The following is a 20,710-nucleotide window of genomic DNA, read 5'->3' as shown; positions in this document are numbered from 1 at the left end:
AGTAGCTGAAATAAACTTCTGCGCGCCTGCCTCTGTTTGATAAAGGCAGGGGCAAGTTAAGCTCCTCTCTAGAACAAAAATATGGCGTAGAGAACATGATGAATATATTTATTAGAATGTTCGAGTACAAGTACAGTCACAGCAAGTATTACAGTACAAATACAGTCAAACATCCTGTCTAAGAGGAGCATTTCAAAAAGGTGCTTGCGGTCTTGTTGCCGTTGAAAGTCCTTAGTACATAAATCATCTGCATTTAACAATACCAATAAAAGTAATATGAAATTAATCAATGTATGCAAAATAATAAAAAATAAATAAATTACACCACAGGTACATAATAAATAATATGTACAACCAACATGACGCATGAATGGAGGGAAGTACAACACAAGTACCTCTAATGTGTTCTTTAGTAGTACAAGCTCGAGTAAACGCGTGAAGTACTTTCCATCGCTCCGGATCAGCCGTGTTGGGACGCGGGGGGGTTAAGCAGTTCCCAGAGCGGCCACGTGGGGGGGGTCGGGGGAGACTCCTGTGACGCGGCGCTGACGTCACCTCAGTCGGCTTTGTTACCACGCGAGCAGGAGGTCGCTCAGTCCGTCCACGGAAGCGCCACGACCCGCAGGAGAGGGACACGCAACCCTTTTACCGACGACACGTTGCTCCAGCTGAGAAACACGTAAGTAGCATCCAACCCGGGGGGGGGGGGGGGCTGATCGGTGATCGGGTTCAGATCGATTCACAGCTGGCCCGTTGATTAATGCCGCGGTGGAACGAGCAGGACTAAGTAACGCTTTATTTAAGCCGGACTAACAGAAAACACAATTCTATTGTGTAAACGGGACTAGACATGTATCGATTAAACTGGGACTAAAATGCAAGTATCGATTAAACTGGAGTCAAATATCCAGTTAAAAACCCACTTTATCTTTTTAGGAGGAAGCTAAAGTATGAAGTATATCAGAACCAAAAACTGTCACTAAACCGATTTAAAGCTTAAACCTTTATGTACTTAAAAGGCCTGTTTGTTCCACATAACTTGGTGGAACAATTAAGGCTTAGAGTGTTTCAGGCAATAAAAGGTTTCCAGGCTCCAGCTGTGGAGAAATCCGCGTCTGCTTCTTGGGACAATCGTGTGATCAGTCCGAGTACTGGGAAAGCTTTTATTGGCTCTAACTTTAAACCGAAGACAAGACCCAGCATGAAAGACGTTAATTTGGTGTCAATCTGGTTCCTGTTGTGTAAATTAGAGCATCCTGGGACAGTAGAAAAGAGATTCAACTCTGGTTAAAGAAGTAGTCCAGAAAAACAGCCTATGAAAGCTGACCAGGATTCTGTAAAACATAACAATTATGTACACAGTCAAGTAATCAATGCAACTACGAATGAGGGTCATTCAATCTTTTTGTCTGGTCTGTTAAATTAATGGAAAAATAAATAAACAAGGTGATTTATGTGGATCCAGGATCTTTATAATTTACAGGTGTCTGAAAAAAATCAAATTCATTCAACTGTTTGTTGTTTTTTTGCATTTAAAATAACATTAAGTCATATTTAGTAATACAAAAATATATTTAAAAGTTTAGGGTTTAAAATGTTCACTTTAATGGTTGTCCTTTCAAGTTGCACTGTTAGTTATTACATGAATTAATGTTTTCTATGCAAATTATATGTATTTTTTGCAAATAAAACCGTTTTATTTTAGTTCAACACGTCTTCTGAACTTTTGCTGTGGCTTGGTCTGGAAACTATTATCTGATTTCTTGAGGTTTGAGGGTTTTTGTGTTGCTGGAGGTAAAGTTTTTTTGGCTGTTTTATTCCGTTTGCTCATCAGCGTGTATTTCTACCAAAAGGTTGGAGTCAGGGATAATATATTCTACTTTGTTGAACATTGCAAGAGAAGACACGGGGCAGCCATTTAACTCAAGAGGTCATTTACAGATTGACATGAGACTCAAATCAGAGATAGAGATGGGGGATGGGGAGAGGATATTCCACTTTGAGAAGAATCTGTTTAGCAGATCTGTAAATACTGAGGTTTCAGGATCAACTGGATCCATTCTAGCTATACAGTCTGCTTGAGTGCTGCGTTCTGTAAGACAATAAGAGGGACAGTGAAGGTTAGACGTTTTGGAGACAAGGTCAGAGAGACCAGACTTTGATGGTTTGGACATGTCCAGAGGAGAGACGGGGACTATATCGGTAGAAGCATGCTGAGGATGGAACTGCCAGGGAACAGGGCTAGAGGTCGTCCCAGGAGAAGATACATGGACGTAGTGAGGGAGGACGGTGCAAAGGACGGGGTGAAGTGGAGAAAGTTCACTTGCTGTGGTGTCCTGAAGGGACGAGCTGAAAGTACAGTAGTAGTAGTAGTAGTGCAAAAAAAACTAAACAGGTACGGGTGAAAATACAAATCCATGGAAGTGGAGACTATTAACTTGACTCGACTAATGGGTGAATCATTTCAGTCCTAAACTGAAGCCGGAGGCAGTTTCCCATCTCAGATGACCCATTTGAAAAATAGAAAAAGTCAATATTAGCCCCATCTGTCATCACAAACTTGTGCAGGACCATCGCCGGAGCTCTGGAGCCCGTTCTCAAGCTGCTCGAGGCTGTTGTGTGGTTGAGGGACCGGCCTGGGTCACGTGGGTCCGCGCTGCACGGTGGCACCGCCACGCGGCCGGTACTCGAGCCAGAACGCTTCCATCGATGCGTCTTCTCCTCAGCACACGAGGCCATAAACCCGTTTGGCTGCAGCGTGACCTTAATTACCTTCCCATGCGCTGCGAACAGGAGACTCTGTGTATTTTGGAGGGATTGTGTCGTGCAGCTGTTAGTGGTTAAAGTTTGGACCAAAAAGAAAACGAGAATGTTTTCGGGCATCAGCAGGAACTCGGCACTGCGTTCTGGGATCTTTACACGAGTTTGAGCCAAGAATCAGTGCTGGAAGAAAAATCTAATTCTTCAGCAGGAGTACTAATTCAATACTGTGAGGTAAACATTTTTTTTTTTTTGTGAAAGTATGAAGGTAAAGTAGATTAAAAAATACTTTACTATGATATGCAATCTTCCTGAAATGTTTCTGCTGCATTTTTATCAGGTTGAAGGTCAGTGGCTTTTCGAAGGTCGACATATTGGGACGGTTGAAAGCTGGGCAGCAGGTTGGAAAGGCATCCTATCGTTAATTACCAGTCAATGTGATTAATCAGTCTCATTGTCTCTCATTGACCTCTAAATATGGCGATGCAGATTTTCAGGCTGAAGTTAATTTGCGGTGACTGAGGGTTGACAACGGGGAAGGGTTCTACTCATCTGTCCATCATTCCATTTGTATATTTTTGATTTGCAATTATCAGGGATAAATCATCGCATCCAAATAATCACATCTTAAAACGTTCAGTCCGTTTTCCACAGTACAAAAATGGCTTGAGTGTGTGTGAGTATAGCACCGTGTTGCGTAACTATGCAGGGGGAGGTTTTCTTAATGACAGTCTTTTACTAGAGATAGTATCGCTAAATGCTGGTTAAGGCCCCGAATCAGGGATCGTCGTTACTTGTCCTTCAAACATTATTACAATCTCAGGGTTTAATGATTGATTAATTTTAGCGCGACAAAAATCTGAGATTAGTGTTTAAGACTTTAAGGTGTGTCTTTTTTCTTCTGGCATGTAGTGCATGTAGTCACCACCAGAACTCCAGAGTGGTTCTGGTGTTTGACGGGTGAAGTACACAAGAAGAACTACCGAAAACCGGGCTGAGTTGTTGTTGACTGGAGTTTCGTGGACTGTCTTTCACGGTGATTGTGATTGACGTTGTTGTTTTTGATGGAGCTATTTCTTTAGTCGTCATACTGAGCTCTGATTGGCTGCCCTATTTTAAAGGCGAGTGCCATAACTTTGAATGCTTGATTTAAGACACTTTGTTGCCTTCCTCTAGTGTGAAGGTGGAATGAAAATCAATTTAGTGTCAGTATCATCTGAAGCTACGCGCAGAGGCTCGCCCACAGGCCATAACCAGTTCATCCTGTTTGGTGGAATTGGCCTGAAGGTAACTATTGTTAAAAAAAAACAAAAAAGAAAATGTTGGAACAAGCTCATATTTCTTCTCCAAAGCAAACGTCAGCTGAATTTTCCTCATTTGTAACATAAAAAGATATTTAGAAGAGCAAATATAAATTATTTTGTTTGACAAATAAATGTCCTCAATCCGAGGAGAGCCTTGTCCAAGTATAAAGACGTGTCTGCTGGTATTCTCTTATTCATGGTCTGCAAATTGACAGTCAATAAGGGCCCGAGACGGACTGACACACTTGATCTGAGGCCTTGAATGGATTTTATCGCCAAAAAGAAATGAGTTTATCCTTTTATTTAGTGTTGACATAATCAAAATGACAGAAGTCGAAGGTACGATGAAGGATCATTTTTCACAAAGGGATTAATGTCCATTAATTCGATGATTAATCTCGAGCATTAGAACTTAAACTATTCATTCATCAACCGTAATCGTCCCGTCTTCAGCCACTCACCTGAAATAAAGGTCGCAGGTGTTGCTGGAGTCTATCCCAGCGGACTACGGGTGAGAGCCGGAGTACACTCTGGACAAGTCGCCAGTTCATCCAGTCGCGGTCACATTCACACCTACAGACAATTTCACATGACCAGTTGATCTAAGTCACATGATGGTGGGAGGAACCTGTAGAACCTGGAGAGAACCCACGCGGACACGGGGAGAACATGCAAGCTGCACAGAAAGACTTCGGGTGGAATCGAACCCGGGACTTTCTTGCTGCGAGGCCGGTGGCCTGCTCAACATTTAAATATTTATCAATAACATGAATTGTTATAATGTTTAATATAATATTATAAAGAATATGTATTCAGCTCATTGTAGGCGAGCATTGAACTATACGTCTAACTTTAAGTAATGGTTTGTTCTGAGCAGATTCACTCGCTCCGGTTCTGTTTTTGTTTGAAATGATCTGACGCCGTAAAGCTGGATGATTTATGGCACCACACAGGGACGATGTAGGAGAGCCAACATGGAAATATGTATTCAGCCTTGTGAGCTCCTCAGAAGAACTTCACAGACAGACGATGTTCGGTCTTTGGAAGAAAGTTCAGCTGCAGCAGGAGTTAAAGTCAAAGCCATGCGCCGCAGCCGGATTAGGAAAGTTCTGCAAATGACTGCTGAAGGTAGTTCGCAAAGTTGATACCGAAGTGACCCGATGCCAGAGAGCAGAAATACTCGGGATAGGATTTCTGTTCAGACATGGAGTGCGTTCCCTAAGAGCATCTCAATCACTTCTGAAGTCTCCCGGTTGACGGTGGAACACGATGTTGTCGGACAGATGTCTCTGATCAGAGTCTGTTGTCTTCAGTTCCTGAGGTAGAAAGGCTGTTCCTCTTACTGTGGGAGTGAGTGTGATGCCCAACAGGCATGACATTTAACCCATTTCCCCCCCCACCCCCCGTCCCTCGCACCTCTCACTTTAATCTTACCTCCCACTCATCCCACCTCCTGTCTTCAAAACAGAAACCCTGCATCGCTTGCTGCTTTCACCTGAGAGGAAATAGAAGTCTGAACTGGTTTTACTCTGGAATCTGAATGAATTGTGGCAACGAGCTGAGGCAGGATCTCTTTGCTCCGAGGCCGTCGTCCTCCATTCACAAACCGCAACCTCTTGTCCCCTGTCACAGGATCATGTTTGGATGATTAGATTGATAATGCAGGGGTTCCCAAAGTCAGAGGAGATGTGCCGAGCTGGTCAGTGTTAACACCAACTTGACAGAAACGTCCATCTGGTAGTGGGAGTGTTTGCTTCTCAACTTTAAAAGTAATCCACATCCTAATACTATAGGCCGAGCGTTCCATCTCATTGTAATATTTGTCCATAGATTTTTGCAGTGTTTCTGCGCCAGTGGGATTCTTACTTCGCACCGGGCAGAGCTGCTGTTGAAGCACAGACTCACGTCCTATTGTCTGAAACGTAGCTGAAAGGCGTGTCGGGTGTCTGTGGAAAGTCTCACGGTGAGAATGGGCATCTTTCAAATGGCTGCGGTTGTTTTATTGTGTCGAGGAAATGTAAGGCAGGAGCGTCCGTCCATGTGTCGAGTTTCCCTTTTTCGTTGTTGTAGGGAGAATTGAGCCTGAAAGCTGCTATTGTTGCCCGGGAGGTACATGAGGGGAGGCGGGGGGGTTCACCAGGTGGGTGGGGGCCTTGTCTGTGCATTCTGGGGGTTGTTTTGTGTGAACTGGAGCTGCGGTCAATCGATTGGCAGATATTATATTCAAATAGTTTCCTGCATGGTTCTCATATATGATCTGTTCTATCGAGACTGTTAAAATAAATACTGTCAATACATCATCTTCACATTTTATATGACACTAACCTTTTCAAAGAGCCTTCAGTGCGGCTGATGATGAATATAATCAGTATAGTTGCCGCCTGTGTGGTTTTAGTTTGCATGCAAAAGGATTGTGATCCAGTGTTTGATTTCTCACCTCACGCGTGCAAGTAAAGACCGGAGCTATGAGAGGAAGAGAAAACCTCAAACACGAAGACAGGAAGAGACGCAGTGGAGGTGGTTGTGTTTCAAGAGATCGGATTAACAGCTGGCAGAACTCTGTGGAGAGGCAGCCCTGTTGTTGTGTTGATCTAGATTCCAGATCAATCTACGTCTGTGTGCTCTTTGCTCCTCTGACACGTTTGCAGGGTTAAAGCGTGCCGTTCTCCAGCTAAGGCAGCCATTGTCTGTTTTGCTTGTGCCCAGCAGTGCCTGGACGGGAAGCCAGCTGCGTGTGTTTCGTCTTTTCTGCTCTGTTACAGACAAGCGGTCGCTCGGTTACAGTTGTCAGTTTGGGCCCTCTGCGTTCCTCCATAGATCAAATACCTTTGTGCTGTGCAAAAACAAACAGAACAACAATCGAAAGAAATCCTGAAACTGGCTCCTGGTTGCTATAGCAACATCACTTCTATGTGACTTACAACCATAACGATTTGGCAGCCGTTTCTCCGTGTTTTGCTGTTATACCAGCACAGCTCTTAAAAGCTAACGTTGCTCATTTGTTCGACCGATCGAGACGCGTTTACGTCACTCGAGGTTCCTCCTGTGATGAAATGGGAGCAAATAAAATGCGTGTTTCTCAACTTGTCTTGGTATCGGGTACCGTCTCGGTGTAGCTGGCTCTCATAACAACAACAAGGCGGATGTGGTGTAATCACCAAGGTGACACGCACTTCTCATCCTCCTCTTGTAATCCTCTCATCTGCTATCAAATATATATATGTATAAACTACTTCTAAATTGGCTTGATACTTAAAAATATCAAAGGGCCAGTTGTGGGTTTGGGCTGTTTTCACCGGGCATGGATGATTTCTTCTCACCAATCAGACGTTTCGCGGCACCTTTTTGTTCCTGCACAGCCTTTGTGAAACTGGAGCCCTGTTGATGTGTAAAAAAAGGAACCCCACACTTTTACCTAATGGAAAACTAGAAAGGTGAGTAGAGTCAGGCAGAGCTGGGCTCGGCCTCTGTACGCAACACACGGGTATCTCTGAATAACCCTTTCCACCCGATGCGTGTCCTTTAAGAGATGAAGCCCCCCCCGATGTTCGACAAACACCAACAGAATACATATGTAGTTTAAAACGCTAAACACGAGCCACAGCGCCAAATGAACCATTTCGTTTGTTTGTCCCTGCCGTGCTCATTTACATTTCAAGCTACAAATAGATTGTGAGCTGTTCATGCTAAGAACAGTGAGGATGAGTGGAAACAAAAGGTTTACTGTAGTAGTCCCACACACCTCCTGCGCGTTTCTGCACGAGTCAGAGAGAGAGAGTGTAAATGACACGGAGGAGATGGACGAGCGATGCTGAACAGTCCCGTCTCTGTCAGAGGAAAACTGTCAACAGAGTGACGGAGTCACAAAGTCTGTCAAACGAGCGTCACCAAAGCAGGATGAAAGAATATTTCAGTAGGGCAGCAAACGGGACCTCTAATGTTGATTAAATCTATTCCTGATTAACCGTTTTATAGCCTCTGACGGGGCTAAACGATATTTAAAACCAACATGGAACTGGGACCAGAATATCACAGCTGTTATCACACAAAGGACTATGTGAATATTTCAGTGTAACTCCACCATTACTTGTGGTTGTATAGATACACAAATAACATAACAAATATCTGTTGAAAATGTGTTGCTGTTCTTCTCTGTTGTGTAAGAAGCGTTTAATGTATTCAGTGTGAGCAGCTGATTGTCAGCTCAGCCTCTGTGGAGCCTGACAGACAAGCTACTGCTCAAAGTTCACTGTTTGGATAGAAGATGAAATGGTGCAAATATTTCACGTCATGATCAAACATGCTTCCAATACGAACTTGTACAGACAAAGTGTTTGGTGTTATTTGCATAAAATATCTGCATGAGTCGGAGAGAGAGAGAGTAAATGACATGAATGAATTTCCAGAGTGACATTTTCTAATATTGTTTTTTTCAGTAGAAGCGCCGTCTGTTGCACGACGTATTCTTAAAACCAGCGGGGCTGAGCCTTTCTGACATCAACATTGTCTGTCCGTAGCCTGACTGCGATGGCATGTCTTGTTTTCTAAGGGTTCATGTCTGGTATTCTCAAATCACCTGACTCCATGTGATGCGTTCACAGACGGCTAATGAGCACCTGCATGGATCACCGTGGACACCAGCCTTAGCTCTTCATTTGATTAATCGACTATCGCTAACATGGAAGGGACTGAGATGTAACGGAAACTAGCACAATAGTCTTTTGGTTGAGCCTAGTTTTTATTTTACACCTCGAGGGAAGTTACTTGTGTTAGGAGAATCTGAAATTCTACACACCTGGAGTTTTACCGCGGCTTAAATGAGTCGGGTCTAGGAATGAATAAATAGACACGAGTCATCGTTTTGGCGACGGGACATTCATGAGGACTGGCTCGGCTGCATTTTCTCTGAAGTGCAAGTCAAACGGAAAGCTGGTGGAATGCACAGTTTAGACGGGGGGGAACCGCTGCAGCTAGACTGATCTGAAACTGAAGGGACCAGGGGGAACCACTGCAGCTAAACTGATCTGAAACTGAAGGGACCAGGGGGGAACCACTGCAGCTAAACTGATCTGAAACTGAAGGGACCAGGGGGGAACCACTGCAGCTAAACTGATCTGAAACTGAAGGGACCAGGGGGGAACCACTGCACTGGAACTGAACTGAAACTGAAGGGACCAGGGGGAACCACTGCACTGGAACTGAACTGAAACTGAAGGGACCAGGGGGAACCACTGCAGCTAGACTGAACTGAAACTGAAGGGACCAGGGGGAACCACTGCAGCTAGACTGATCTGAAACTGAAGGGACCAGGGGGGAACCACTGCAGCTAAACTGATCTGAAACTGAAGGGACCAGGGGGGAACCACTGCAGCTAAACTGATCTGAAACTGAAGGGACCAGGGGGGAACCACTGCACTGGAACTGAACTGAAACTGAAGGGACCAGGGGGAACCACTGCAGCTAAACTGATCTGAAACTGAAGGGACCAGGGGGGAACCACTGCAGCTAAACTGATCTGAAACTGAAGGGACCAGGGGGGAACCACTGCACTGGAACTGAACTGAAACTGAAGGGACCAGGGGGAACCACTGCAGCTAGACTGATCTGAAACTGAAGGGACCAGGGGGGAACCACTGCACTGGAACTGAACTGAAACTGAAGGGACCAGGGGGGAACCACTGCAGCTAAACTGAACTGAAACTGAAGGGACCAGGGGGGAACCACTGCAGCTAAACTGATCTGAAACTGAAGGGACCAGGGGGAACCACTGCACTGAAACTGAAACATCACTCTTCAGACTGGAACGGCGCTCAGCAGAGAACGCCCCGCTGCCAGGGGCAAGCAATCCTGAACATCTGTTTAGCTCATCAGACTCACTCCTTGAAGTTTAGAGGAGAAGACGGTTTTATGTAATCCAGCTAACAGACAGGCATATATTTCAGCCCCCTAAAATATGATCTCAGTGCATGTGACGGAGGAGAAATAAGAGCGTAAATGACGTATCATCACATCCTTAACTACAGTATAGTGGAAGGATCGTTTGGATGACTTTTTTGTGATTTTGTATTTTATTTTTTGCAGTTCCACGCAATATTCAGTGTTGAACTCGGTCTCAAAGGAGGGGAAAGTCTTTTTCCAGAGCCCATCTTGTGAATTTTTCTTCCTGCCTAGTTTTCTTGGGATGCATTTTATAATTTCTAGAGGTATGCCATGTCTTTGTGTCTAAAATCCCTCTAGTAGTTTGTGTGATTGATGCAGAATATAGCGCTAGGTCGCAATGAATGTAAAGGACGTATAAAAAAAATAAAATAGAAAATTGATCTTATCTTGATCCACTGTAAAATGACCCCCCCCCCCCCCCCCCCCCCCCACGTGCCCACCATTTCCACCAAAGCTTCATGAAAATCAACCAAGTAGTTTTTGTATAAACTTGCTAACAACAATCAAACCAACAGATGTCTGTGAAAACATGGCACTGGAATTGAATTGGAGTGCGTGGTGTGCATATCAAGCATTCCATGACATTTAAAATGTTTGTCCCCAGAATGGAGGGGGCAGCCTGAACACATGTTCAAAAATGGCTTCACCTTCCGCTGGACGGAAGCACACTGACCCCGGTTGTCCTTAATAATGCTGAGGTAGGACTGAGCCGCTAGTTTTGGTTGCCCTCAGCACACAGCAGTCAATGGTGGCCTCTTTTTCCATCTGAACCCTGAGGTCAGGGGGGACAGATGCCCAAGTCTGAGCAAAATGGGTCAAACTCCTGATGACGCATATCGGAGCTGCAGTACTTGTTTGTTTCCATGATTTATTTTAATAACCTTTTTTGTTTTCAATGTGTTTGTGATTATGTGCAGACCTTGCAGAAATCCATCTGGGGTGCCTGTACTGGTTGCACATTAAATCACAGGCAGCCCCCCCCCCCCCCATGCTATCATTTTAAATAAAGGACTTTTTTAAAATTGGCATATTGAACAACTTTAACTAGTAAATTGAAACATCATGTACATTCCTGAAGCAGTATTGCTTCTCATTCAGCAGCTGCAGCGCAAAGTGGCTTCGTGGCACTTCTACATTTAGCAAAGCTTAAAAAAAAAATATTCCAACCAGACAAACAAATGTCATGTTTACAACTTGAAGGCCCCATTAAAGTAATTTGATGATGGTTTAGTTTAGAAGATAAGTGATATTCTCCATTCTTTCTAGCCAACAAATTCCACTCGAGACCGAAAACCATTAATGATGGGTAAGAAGTCTCGTGTGGACCCAAAGCCTGATCTCGTATTCGTCTGTGGCAGAGCTCCAGCGCTCTCCATTAAACGTTGGCGACTCCTAAACTCTGAGGAGCCCCTGGTGAAGAAGACCATTGAACAAATATAATTGATTTCAACATAACAAGGAGCACCACACAAACACACACATCTGAGTATAAAAGAAAGAAATAGTGCACAACATAGTTTGAACATAAATAGTTCCATTTATCTAATAATAGCTCCAAGCTAATTTGCACCTGTAGTACTGTTTATGGTTTATTGCAAAATGTACCATTGTAAGTTTGGATCCTCTTTCTCAATTCGTTTGTGGTGTTTCGCAATTATTTTCTCAATGAAATATGGAAGCGTTGCTCAATGCCTCAACCTGGCAGTGAGTCCCTGTGTGCCTGACCCATATTCCCGTCTCTGTAGATGGGTTACTGTTACATCTCTGCCTGGGACACCTTAAAGTGGGACACCTGCATGCATGGCGGAGGGAAGAGAATAGCCAATGGCATTTTGGCAGTTGCAGCAAATCCATATAGAAGATATTATAGACCATAAACAGAGCAGGCTATAAACGTAAGATACCAGGTCAGATTCCGATGCGGCACAGACGGCTTTGAAAGTAAAAATGCCGCCTTAAATGCCTGAAAAACTTACTCGCCTCAATTATTACGGTCACTTTAAAGAGCTGAGAACTGCACTCATACGATTCACTTTCCTGGTCCAAGTAAGGGATCCGGCAGCAGCGTTCGGAGTCAATACCAGCCACATTAGGGATTTATCAGAAACACCTATAAACACATCACGGCAGCATTTGGGTCATCGGATGATAAATTCATGGATCTGTCCTCCAAATCCAGCTGAGACAACCGACTGTTTGAGACCCCAGAATAGGGGCTTGATGTTTGTCCACTCACTAACCCTCAGAAGTCCCGACAGCGCCAAATAGAAGATGGTGTGATTGGAATACATCTTTATGAGAAGCCATAAATCTTTCTAGATGATCAGTGAGCAGGTTGGAGGCCTTGACCTATTTTCCTGAGTTCTAAAATTGACGATGTGATTGTATTTGTTCGTGGGTGTAATCCTGGAGGATCTTATCCCTCCTAGTCCGGATCATGATCAAACAGGACAGCTTAAGCACAGAGGTCAGCAGACTACTGGTTCATATCGCGCTCATCCCAAAGCAAATCTGGGTGTTTAATCTTGCTCTGCTCGAATAAACAACAACTTTCTGAACCCATTTTCTGTCACACTGAATTGTGACTGTCTTCTGTCATGTTTGCAGATCCGACATCATGGGGAAAGGCTGCACGACTGCGACAAAGTACTTCCTGTTCCTCTTCAACCTCATATTTTTTGTAAGTATTTTGCTCTTGCAACCAATGCATAATCAATCGATATGTAATATGATTACAATCAACTTGTCTTGGTATCGGGTACCGTCTCAGTGTAACTGGTTCTCATAACAATATCGCACTGTGGTGTCATTACCATGGTGACGCACCCCCGATTTGGGTGAACTAATTTCAAATTGGTTCCCCCAAATTAGAGACGACTTTAAACACAGCTGTGATGTCATGTTGGTCATTAGTCCGTTTTATAACTCGTATACAGGCTCAGCTGTCTTCGTGTCTTTCACTTTAGATGGGAGGAAATGCAAAGGCTGAATAAAAGAAAGTAGGAAGCCAGATATGTGCATTAAAAAAAGGCAAACTGCCAAAACTCTTTGAGCTGCACACCTTTATGGTCCCTACGAAGCCCGTTTCAAATTTCATTCGGTTTTGTTCAGCTGTTTTTGACATGTGGATACACGATACGATACCCTGATCAAACCCGTACCAACGGTTGGATGGACAAAGGTGATCGTATATCCCTCCTATAGCAGGAGCATAAACTATCTGGATCTCCCATTTATATATTCCTCCTCTTCTTCACCAAAGGCCCAACCCTCCCATCAAAGTTTAATGAAAATCTGTCAAGTCGTCGTTGTGTAATTTCACTAAAAGTTAAGCAAGCGAACATGGGCAGCCGTTCTCTGCCATTATTCTGCATCCGTGTTGTCGATGCGTGGAACTCCTGTATCAAAATTCTCCAGGAGGCAACATTTTTGTTAATTTTCTCCTCTTGTGATCAATGTTTCCTGATTATTTTTGACACCACATGAATGCAGCACAGCAGTGTTTGTGTTTCTGAGGTATCTTTGTTTATTAAATTAAAGACTGTACTGACAAAGTCAGGAACAAAACTGTTACACCTGTTTTGCTTATTTAAAAGAGAGAGACAGCTGAAAACATCTGAGCTCAAATTTCCTTTGTTTTATTTTGAAGTCCTCTTGAAACACATTTCATTAATACTGGACACAACAGTCACGTATTCTGGTTTGGCTGAAGTAAATTCTCCAGTCGGCTGTGAAAGCATGCATCGTCTCCACGCTGCTCATGCCTCGCATCTCCCGCCCTTCTGCAGTGACGTGGGTGTTTGTGTGTGTTTTGTCCTGCAGCTGAGCGGGGTTCTCATCATGGGCTTTGGACTGTGGCTCCTCCTGGACAATCAGAGCTTCCTCGTGGTCCTCAGTAAGTTTCCGTCTCGGATAGAATCAAAGCGTCCTTTCTGTTAAACTGTGGAATGAACGGACTCAATCTCTCGGTTAATTGCGCGCAGTGCAATCCCAAGTTGAAGTTGACCTGTGGCCCGGTTCTTTTTGTTCGGTTTCAACGAGAAGTTGTAATTATTAATTATTCTGTGTCTTTTGTTCGCTTACGAAGAGATGAAAGCTTGGATGCAGCTCCTCTGGCTGGATTTCAGCACTAATCCACTTGTAGAACATATGTAGGTCAAAACAAAGAGACTGAACAGGCTGAGGGGGGGGGGCTATTATAAAATAATAGCCATAAATTACATGCATATATTATACTGCCAACATTTAGTCTCACTTAAAACAATTTCATCTGTAAAATATTTAAGTAATGGCAATAAAAACTTCCTTTATCTCTTGATCAAAAGCAGATAATGTTTTAAAGGTGGGAGCCACAGAATGCTCCATTTCCACCTCAAACCTTTGAAAGCTCCACATTGTGCCCTCATTCTAGGACTTACTAAATAAGTGTCTTTCAAATATAGACTTTTTTTTTCCCCCCCTTTGATATATTATCAGTTAGAATTGAGCAGAACGGGAGACGGTGAGGAGAGAGACGGCCAGTGTCAGCAAACCAGAAAGAGATGACTGAAGAAGTGTTGATGCAGAAAGAGAGACAGAAACTGGACTTGTGTAGTAGAAGCAGCCTGTGTGACGCTTGTGCTCCCGGACCGGCCGGCATCACTGAGGACATTTGTCCCTTGTCCCTGGCATCTCTGCAGGTGTCTTCCCTTCAGACACTGAGGCCCTTTTTCTGCTCCGTCCAGCATCAGAATGCATCACATCAGCCCCCAGTTCGCTCACCGCCTTACTCATCACTACATCACTGCTCTGACCGAGTCGGGGGGGGGGGGGGGGGGGATTTCACCGAGGTCATGACACAAACGGCATGGAGCGGAGGGTTAAAGCTAGCGGTGGACAGTTTAGCTTTGTGAGGCACACTGGCGTGTTAACGGCGTGTGTTTGTGCAGTCATGCTGCAACCTGACTAAACAAACAGCGCACTGAGTCACAATGGGAAGTCTGCTGTTGCACAACTCATGAATCGTATCTCCCAAACTCTGAAGGTTACATTTATTCCAACAGAGCATCAGTCAGGTGAAAACAAACCTCCATATTGAAGGGGGGGGGGGGATTTATCAAAACTAGTTCTCTGTGTAACATTAACAACCGGGTTCGATAAGTCGATGTTAACTAGCATTTTTTTTACAAGCGTAACCCAACACTCAACTAAAAAACACTGTTTTGACAGTTTATACATTTTTGTAATAATTTAGTTCCATTATTTAAACTTAAAGCTGAGTAGGAATGGTGTTGTAGAATATTTGAAATTGAATATTGAAATAAATGGAAATTATATTATTGTTGCTACAGAGGAGGGACATTTTGCGCACCTTCAACACTTTAAGACGTGTTAAAGTGTTGTACTAAAACAAACTACTCTGTATTAATGTTGAAATAATGCTCTTTCTCTCCGTATAGATAATTTCCAAGGTGTAAAAATCACCTGCTTCATCTTGATTGGAGTCGGCGCTTTCTCCATGGTCCTGGGCTTCCTGGGCTGCTTGGGGGCCATTTACGAGATCCGCTGTCTGCTTGGCCTGGTGAGTTTATCGTTTAGAAAGCGTGGCGAGACGTGCCGACGCGGTTTGCCTTGGAGGATAAAACCCAGACCTCCTCAGCTCTCTGCCGAACATCATTTTAAAGAACTATAAACCCTTAAAAGATGAAGTCACTGAAGGCATCAGCTGCCAGTGTGCGGTCTTTGTTGCAGGAGGGTGTTGCATGTACGTGTGTCGATGTCAACTAGCTCGTTCCCAATGGAACCAGCTAGCATTATGCTCGTGCTGCTGTGTTACAGCTCATGTTCTCACAGTTCAGGTTTACTCCTGCTGCTGATTTTTATTTGTAGTTTATTGTTATTGTTTTGATGATTTCACCATGTTTCCTGTCCATCTTCAGTACTTCACCTGCCTCCTGCTGATCCTCCTCGCTCAGATAGCAGCAGGCATTCTCATCTACTTCCAGAAAGACGTGGTGAGTGATGTCACTTCCTCTTCATTTGCCCACCGGGTTTGCTAGTTTCACCCAGCATCCAGGCACCGATGGGTGAGTCTGACAAATGGAATGTGGAGGGCCGCAGCAGACCTGATAATACGACTCCGCCTTCATCTTTGTTCACACCACAGTGTGTCATAACATGCTGTCATGAGCAATGCAGTGGTTCTGACACGAGTGAGCCAGATCACAAACAAGATCACCAGAGTGACTGATAAGGGGATACGTGCTTGATTTTACACCTGGAAACGGACTCTGCAGCGCCCTCTGCTGATTTGTCTGATGCATTTTGTAGATTGACTGAAAGAGCTGCAGAAAAGCTGCAAAATCACTTATCAGTATAATTTTAATGGGGGGGGGGGGGGGCTTAATGCATGGGTCTCACGGGAATTTGGATTGGATTGAATTGAAAGGGCCTTACTGAGTGTCCTGATAATTATCAATGAATAATAATCATATTTAATGCACACTCCTCACTGTCGAGGACAGGGTGGGGTACAGGAGTGGGATCTGTCCATGACTGGCATGTCATTTTAGTTTCCAGAGCATAACTAATATTCTGTCGCACAAAAGAACCTCTTCTCACAACAATCACAATATGAAATGGTGCATTTCAGTGTTTGGCAACTTTTAGCATTTGTATTTAAAAAATGTAATGTATTAATTTTTTTCTAGAGTTTTAAGTAGCTTTTTTTCTCATACTATGAGTAGGATTTGATTCAGGATATCTAAGAAAATAGTTACTCCAAAATGTACTCGACACAGTATCATTATAATTTAATCGTGTATTTCCTACTTCTTGAGGCTGGATCTACTCGTAAATGTCTCTCCTCTTAGCTTCAGGAATGGAATGACCTTTTGCTGCTTATTATTTTCATGTAAAGAAGAGAAGTATTCAGAGTGTGCACAGATCTCCTTTTATTGTATCTGAATATTTGTTGGAAGCTCTTCTACTGTTTCTTGCTGCCAACTAGTTTCAAGGCAAAAATCTCTAGCTCTGAGGGGGGAAAAAGCACGACAGCTTCTGTAGGAAAGAGCTGTGATTTTTGGAGAACTCGAATGTCTCAGTATTTAGGTTTGAAGCTTATGGAGATAAAAATTTAGCAGCAATTGAATAAAAGTTTCCTGGGTCTGATCTCTGGATGAGCCGTTCACTAAAAGCACCAGTGTTGCTCCTAATTGTAAGAGTCCGTTTATCCACAGAGCTCATAAAATAGGATTTTTAATTATTCAGGATATGGATCGCCGGCTGTAAATCCCATTTTGTCAAAATGAAAAAGTCAAAGCAGAATTTGGACCTTTTCCTTTCAAAACATTTGAAAATCGATACCAATCTCAAAGCTGTACACAGAGTGCAGTTAGTTTAGCTTAGCATATAATGGGTAACAGGGATATTATTTCTCTGTCTGCAGTTTTTACTATTTTATCTTAGTAGAGCTAAGAAACCACACCACAGGTTTTATTGTATTTTTTGAGGCACTGCTGTGCAGCTTTTGGGTTAATGGATTCCTGACTATTGTTCTCTAGCTTCACGGATGCACAAAACTAAGCATGTCAAATCAAATGGGGTATTTCGTTTTTTGGAGTTGATACATTTTAACTAGAGTGATCTGTTTTTTGTTTCAGTTAAATGAAGAGATGTCTAAGATCATCACCAAAGTGCTAGACAACTACCGCGGCGGGAACTCCACCACAGAGCAGGCCTGGGATTTCATCCAGAGAAATGTAAGTTGGGAAGCACAGATCTGGAGTCAGATTCATGCAAGATCTAAGACTTTTATGTGACTATAACGAATATGGACATGAACACACTTCTGAACTCACTCATTCTGGGAAAAGACAGACATTACTACCCGATCTGCAGCACTCAGGCCTCAGCAAAGTTTAATGCACCACAAAGGAAGCGTGGTCCAGAAGTCGTGCGTCTTTATTGGGTTGAATCCTGATTGAGAAGCTACATCTGATGAGGAACCTTCTCCCAAACTGTCTCTCATCTGGCTGGAAAAGGAATGCCCAATATGTCAGCTTCCAGAATAGATCGGTAAAGCTTTATGAGGTCGGGTTATTCCCGCCTGAAAATCTCCTAAATTGAGAATCTAGTCATTAGCTGCTCACATTCATGCTGAAGTTGAGGGAAGATGAGGATGTCTTCAGCTGTGTTGCTTTCTCACGGTTTTATTATGTTCGCATAATGACAATAAAGTATCTTGAATCTTGTATCCACCTTGCTATCTAAGGTTACGCCCAGGCCTCATCAATCAGTTGTTGTTTTGTTCTGGTTAACTGAAACCGCCGGTCTTCTGTGCCGATGACCGTCCTTTGTCCCTGCAGATGGAATGCTGTGGCTGGGCTGGCCATCAGGACTGGAACGGTAATATGGTCATTGTCAACAGCTCCCAGTTGCTCTTTCCCTGCTCATGCCAGAACGTCTCAATCTCCAGCGGAAACGTCTCCGACAGCGGTTTCTGTGAGGCTGTAACCGCCGACTGGCCGATATACGATGTGGTAAACAGCGTTTCCTGTCCTCCCACCTGATTTTTATTCACCCCTGCGCTGCTGAATTACTCGCCTTGTGTTTCGATCAGGGTTGTGCCGCCGGCGTGGAAAGCTGGCTACTCACCAACATCGGGGTCGTGCTGGGCATCTGCCTGGGAGTGGCTCTGATTGAGGTACGGCTGCATCAGTCGCGTCTCCGCGGTGACGGAAGCATGACCACACAACTAAGTGGTAGCAGATGTGTAACCTTGAATGAATTCATGTTAACTGTCATCAAATCCATCAGCTGGAAGCAGCAATAAGTAAAAAATATGTCAGACTTGCTGTCTATTCTAGTTTACTTTTATTGAGTGGCAGAGACAACATATTGTGCATTTAAGAAATCATGAGTAGTACTGTAAATGTCAAGTCTAAAATGTGATCAATGTTTTGTTTTGATTGACAGCTGGTGGGGATGATCCTGTCCATCTGCCTGTGCAGGAATCTCGGTACGGAGGATTACACCAAAGTGCCGAAGTACTGAAGGCCATCCGAGGAAGATTTACACTCAAGTTGCAGATACATGGAAAGAACTTGATGGAAATCATACATGAATATTTCCCACCCTTAAAAAAACATTGTCCAAATGTAAAATAGTATTTGCGCTATTTTGGTAGATTTTTTTTCTTTTGTTGCACTTCCACCTTTGACATTTTTGTCTGTCCAGTTATTTTTTGGTGCACTTTCTTTTCAGAGAACAGTGTGAAATTAGAAGAGCCAATTATTACGTCATGGTTTTATTTTCCCCTACAAACATCTGAAGAGAAATCTTTGTTTATTGTGCTAATTTTGGAATCTAAAGTTGGAAAATTCTGCAAATTTAGACAACTGGAAAATTCATAGTGTGATATGGTATTTTTTATACACCAGCATTTGTGTAATATTGAAATGTTTTTTTGTATATAATTTTAGTCATTTGTTTGAATCCAAAAACTGCTGCCAGTGTTGTCTTTAGCAGCTCCTTTTTAATATTATTTCCTTGTACTTTTTTCATAAAGTTTTTATTCTCATAACAATAGAAATAGAGGACCATTTAGGAAACTGTAAAACTATCACCCCCTGTTTTCCATTGTCTGAGATGACTACGAGTAAAGGTAGTTTTGAGTTTATGTTCATGCAAACCACTATTGTAACGTAAATACGTGTTTGTCTCTTAACCAGTTACAAATAAGATAGAGGGACAGAAACAATGTACAATTTTAACTTTCAGCCAAGATGTGCTGTTTTATAATGTACAAATCCACCATCTTGTTTTGTCTCGTGTACAGTTCGTGTGAAAAACATTCCATTAACCTTTTTAACAGATTCTAAGATGCCAAGGGTATGTATTTTTGGTAGCTAGCTGGATTAGTTTGTACTCAAAATATCCATTATATTTAGAGTTTCCAATAAATGTTTAAATTTGTCCTGATTAGTTTTGTGTGTGTGTTTTTAAATTCCATTATTGAAGCAGACTGGCTCACATACACAACCAACTATCTATACATACAGTACTTGAAAGTAAGCATTTGTTGATTGAGGACTGACATTTGTTACTCAGAAACTTGATTAAATAAAATTCTGTGAGTCAGCCATCCTTCTTCCACCTCTTGTCCGGGGCTCGGGTCCGGGAGGCAACGGTCTACCCTCTCGTTTATTGGGGTAAACTCCAACAGACGGGCACTGAGGCGGGGGGCAATAAGTATTGCCGCTCTTGCCAGTGCCTCTCACCAGTGGCTACTCCAGAGTGGAAGAGAGTTCAACCCCTCTCAAGAAGAATGGTTCCAGATTCCTTGCTGTGTGTCGAGGTGAGGCCAACTATATCCAGTCGGAACTTCTCAACCTCGCACACCAGCTCAGGCTCCTTCCCAGCCAGAGAGGGGGACAGAAACGGAGATAGTCATCACGACTCTCTCCGGATCAACCCCCCCCCCCCCTTTTTTTTGTCCACTTATGTTGTACATATTATGTGTCTTTTTAATTTATTGTTATTTTGCATCTGTGGTGTAATTTATTTTTATTTTATAATTATTTTGCATCAATTGAGTAATTTAATATTAGTTTTATTGGTATTGTTAAGTGTCGATGATTTATGTACTAAGGACTTTTTTGAAATGCTCCTCTTAGACAGGATGTTTGACTGTATTTGTATTTACAAGGCTGATTACAAAGCCTTTC

At 43.2% G+C, this 20,710-nt stretch overlaps 1 protein-coding gene across 1 annotated transcript; it reads left to right on the top strand.

Moving 5' to 3' along the window:
- Positions 1-578: 578 nt before the first annotated feature.
- On the top strand, positions 579-19,958 carry LOC137910828 (CD82 antigen-like). Its single transcript, XM_068755277.1, has 9 exons — positions 579-679; positions 12,612-12,684; positions 13,827-13,899; positions 15,443-15,564; positions 15,923-15,997; positions 17,645-17,743; positions 18,350-18,523; positions 18,604-18,687; positions 18,960-19,958. The coding sequence occupies exons 2-9, from the start codon at positions 12,622-12,624 to the stop codon at positions 19,035-19,037; spliced, it is 768 nt and encodes a 255-aa protein (XP_068611378.1). The 5' UTR covers positions 579-679; positions 12,612-12,621; the 3' UTR covers positions 19,038-19,958.
- Positions 19,959-20,710: the final 752 nt, after the last annotated feature.

Source organism: Brachionichthys hirsutus, chromosome 1, assembly GCF_040956055.1.
Source record: "Brachionichthys hirsutus isolate HB-005 chromosome 1, CSIRO-AGI_Bhir_v1, whole genome shotgun sequence".
Lineage (NCBI taxonomy): Eukaryota > Metazoa > Chordata > Actinopteri > Lophiiformes > Brachionichthyidae > Brachionichthys > Brachionichthys hirsutus.
The sequence above is the reverse complement of the archived record's forward strand: the minus strand, read 5'-3'. Positions and strand labels throughout refer to the sequence as shown.

What these genes read in the sequence shown, in the direction of transcription:
- LOC137910828 (XM_068755277.1), top strand. Translation starts at nt 12,622, where the DNA reads ATGGGGAAAGGCTGCACGACTGCGACAAAGTACTTCCTGTTCCTCTTC. An exon ending in TCCGCTGTCTGCTTGGCCTG is followed by an intron (nt 15,565 to 15,922) that starts GTGAGTTTATCG and finishes GTCCATCTTCAG; the next exon opens with TACTTCACCTGCCTCCTGCT. An exon ending in GGGATTTCATCCAGAGAAAT is followed by an intron (nt 17,744 to 18,349) that starts GTAAGTTGGGAA and finishes TTGTCCCTGCAG; the next exon opens with ATGGAATGCTGTGGCTGGGC.